The following is a 2,500-nucleotide window of genomic DNA, read 5'->3' on the forward strand; positions in this document are numbered from 1 at the left end:
TCGCCAACGTCCTTGTGGGACAGGGCACTTGAAAAAATAAAAAATACACATATATAAATGTCTCTTTCTCTCTCTCTCTCTCTCTCTCTCTCTCTCTCTCTCTCTCTCTCTCTCTCTCTCTCTCTCTCTCTCTATATATATATATATATATATATATATATATATATATATGTATATATATATGTATATATATATATATATATATATATATATATATATATATATAAAGACCTTGGTGTTGCCGGTACGGTAGAGCTCAGGGTCAAGACCGACTTTCTCGAAGCAAGCTGTAGCTGCCTTCTTGTCGTCCTTCGCCTCGATCATCTCCTTGGCGGCCAGAATGTTGTAGCTAAAAGTAGGAGAGTTTCCGTGACAGAATTGCAGCAGAATGGAAAGGCCTGCTGTCAGATTGTAATTATCCAAATGCATTACTTTCAAAACATATGTTACGAGACGATCATCACCCTATCTCAATAACACCGACAGCAGTACACTTGGCATCAAATGCGAAGTCTAGAGAAAAATAAATGTACATCATGATTTTATTTCTTTTCTCAGGTACTGTATAATACTAATATCATCATAACGAATACCATGAACAGTACATGTTTAAGTCTTAGTTCAAATTGGTTTATTATGAGATGGTAGAGAGACACTAAATGTGCTAGTTATTGCTAGTTCAGCTTCATTTCTTGACCGCGTTTTGAGAAAAGAACGTACCGGAGCTTGAAGTCAGGATAAGGCATCCTGTTGGGGAAGCCCTTCTGGCAAATACGGATGCCCTCAAGTACACCGTTGCAGGTCAGCTGATGCATGATGAGGCCAGCTTCCACAACACCTGGAGCACACACAAAAAAGAAAAAATACAGATTGCGAGAAGCGGGCTTTAAAACTTTTATGATTATGTCGTATTATATGTTTGTTTTTCAGATACGCGGGAAATATTGATGCCTATAGACTTACCGGGTTTCTTGAACTCGTTGGGTACAATGCAACGGATGAAGTGAGGATGAGTGGCGTTGAGAGTTTTCATCAGGTTGCTCAGCTGATCCTGTGAAGAGAGAAAAAGAGAGATAAAGTGACCTTAAAGTAAAAACGTGAATTGTGGAGAGATTCAAATTCTAATAGTATAATTGGTGCATATAGAAGATGAATTTTGTTATTATAAGATACTGACCCTGTAACCAGATGACACCGTCTTGAATCCGGTCTGCTGTTTGCCTCCCTTTCCTAAAAAGGAAAGAAAAAAGTTCTTCAATATTTCGCTTTATCAATCAGTTTATCTATACATATAATTCTGCATTTATCAATCTATCTATATCCGTCTACCTAACTATATCTTTATCGTTATATACATACCTCCTTTGCCGCCAGCATCACCAGACTGGCCGGGATGGTCAGCGAAGATCTCGACTGTGAGGGCGTTGGAGGCCTTCTTGAGCTGGTCGACGACGGTGTCGTTGAGAGGATCCTTGTTCTTCTCGAGCCAGCCAGTCAGGTTGTAGGACACAGTGCCAGCGTAGTGAACGATGGCAAAGTGGTTCTCAGGCTGGCCGGCCTTTGGAGGCTTGGGCTTGATGAAACAGCGAGACTTTCCGAGATGGTTGTTGTTGAGCTTCTCCTCGAAGGTCTTGTCAGTGGCCTTGGGGAACATGGACTCTTCCTCAAGGATGGAGAGGAGACCCATTTTCTGAAGGGAAAATAACAAAACGTAAATTAGACTTTAACATTTAAATATGTTAGCGGAATGAATACGTGATATTTATCAGATAATCTTAATTCACCCAGTCTTTATCCTCCCGACTCATACCAGGTAGACAGGGGGAGATAGTTACCTTCGGTGGGGTCATAGATATTAGTATATAATTTCTTTCGTTTTCTCAAACTTTCAGTGTGACCATGACCTACTCAACTATCAGGGCCATATCGCCCTGCACAAGTTTGATTCTGACGGAATTCACGATAAAAAAAAAAGTGTTTGTTCCAAAATATATGTTAGGTGTTTGTTCCTAATGTAGTTTTGGTTACTATCATAAACTACATCATCTTTATCAAATTCAGTTTAGTATGTATAAAAGAACTTACCTTCTCGAAAAGCTCAATACAAGCCTGCAGATCCATGCCGAAGTCGACGAACTGCCAGACAATGCCTTCCCTTGAGTATTCTTCCTGTTCCAGCACGAACATGTGATGGTTGAAGAACTGCTGCAGCTTCTCGTTACAGAAGTTGATACAGATCTGCTCGAAACCGTTGAACTAGACGGAAAAATAATGATTAGTAGGTGTTATCGTCGTTGTTACATTTTGTCAAAGCATTTCATTGTTCAGTCGATGATAAAGATTTACTTGGAACTTACGTCGAAAATCTCGAAGCCGGCAATATCGAGCACACCGATGAACATGGCGCGAGTCTGGCCAGTCTCGAGTGTCAGGTTACACTTCTTGACGAGCCATGAGAACACACGTGAGAAGAGGCCCTTGGCCATGGCACCGATGTTGT

General features: G+C 40.7%; 1 protein-coding gene across 1 annotated transcript in view; it reads right to left on the reverse strand.

The window, feature by feature from the left end:
- LOC119582657 (myosin heavy chain, muscle-like) overlaps positions 1 to 2,500 on the reverse strand; it is an 8,335-nt gene that overhangs the window by 3,669 nt on the left and 2,166 nt on the right. The window contains exons 8-14 of the mRNA XM_037931060.1: positions 2,358 to 2,500; positions 2,086 to 2,256; positions 1,360 to 1,690; positions 1,178 to 1,230; positions 964 to 1,051; positions 721 to 838; positions 232 to 349 (exon numbers count right to left, since the gene is read on the reverse strand). The exon at positions 2,358 to 2,500 is cut by the window's right edge and continues 127 nt beyond it. Of these exons, the coding sequence (XP_037786988.1) occupies positions 232 to 349; positions 721 to 838; positions 964 to 1,051; positions 1,178 to 1,230; positions 1,360 to 1,690; positions 2,086 to 2,256; positions 2,358 to 2,500 (1,022 nt within the window). The remainder of the gene's footprint in view (positions 1 to 231; positions 350 to 720; positions 839 to 963; positions 1,052 to 1,177; positions 1,231 to 1,359; positions 1,691 to 2,085; positions 2,257 to 2,357) is intronic.

The sequence above is a fragment of the Penaeus monodon genome, chromosome 16 (genome assembly GCF_015228065.2).
Source record: "Penaeus monodon isolate SGIC_2016 chromosome 16, NSTDA_Pmon_1, whole genome shotgun sequence".
NCBI classification, from domain to species: domain Eukaryota; kingdom Metazoa; phylum Arthropoda; class Malacostraca; order Decapoda; family Penaeidae; genus Penaeus; species Penaeus monodon.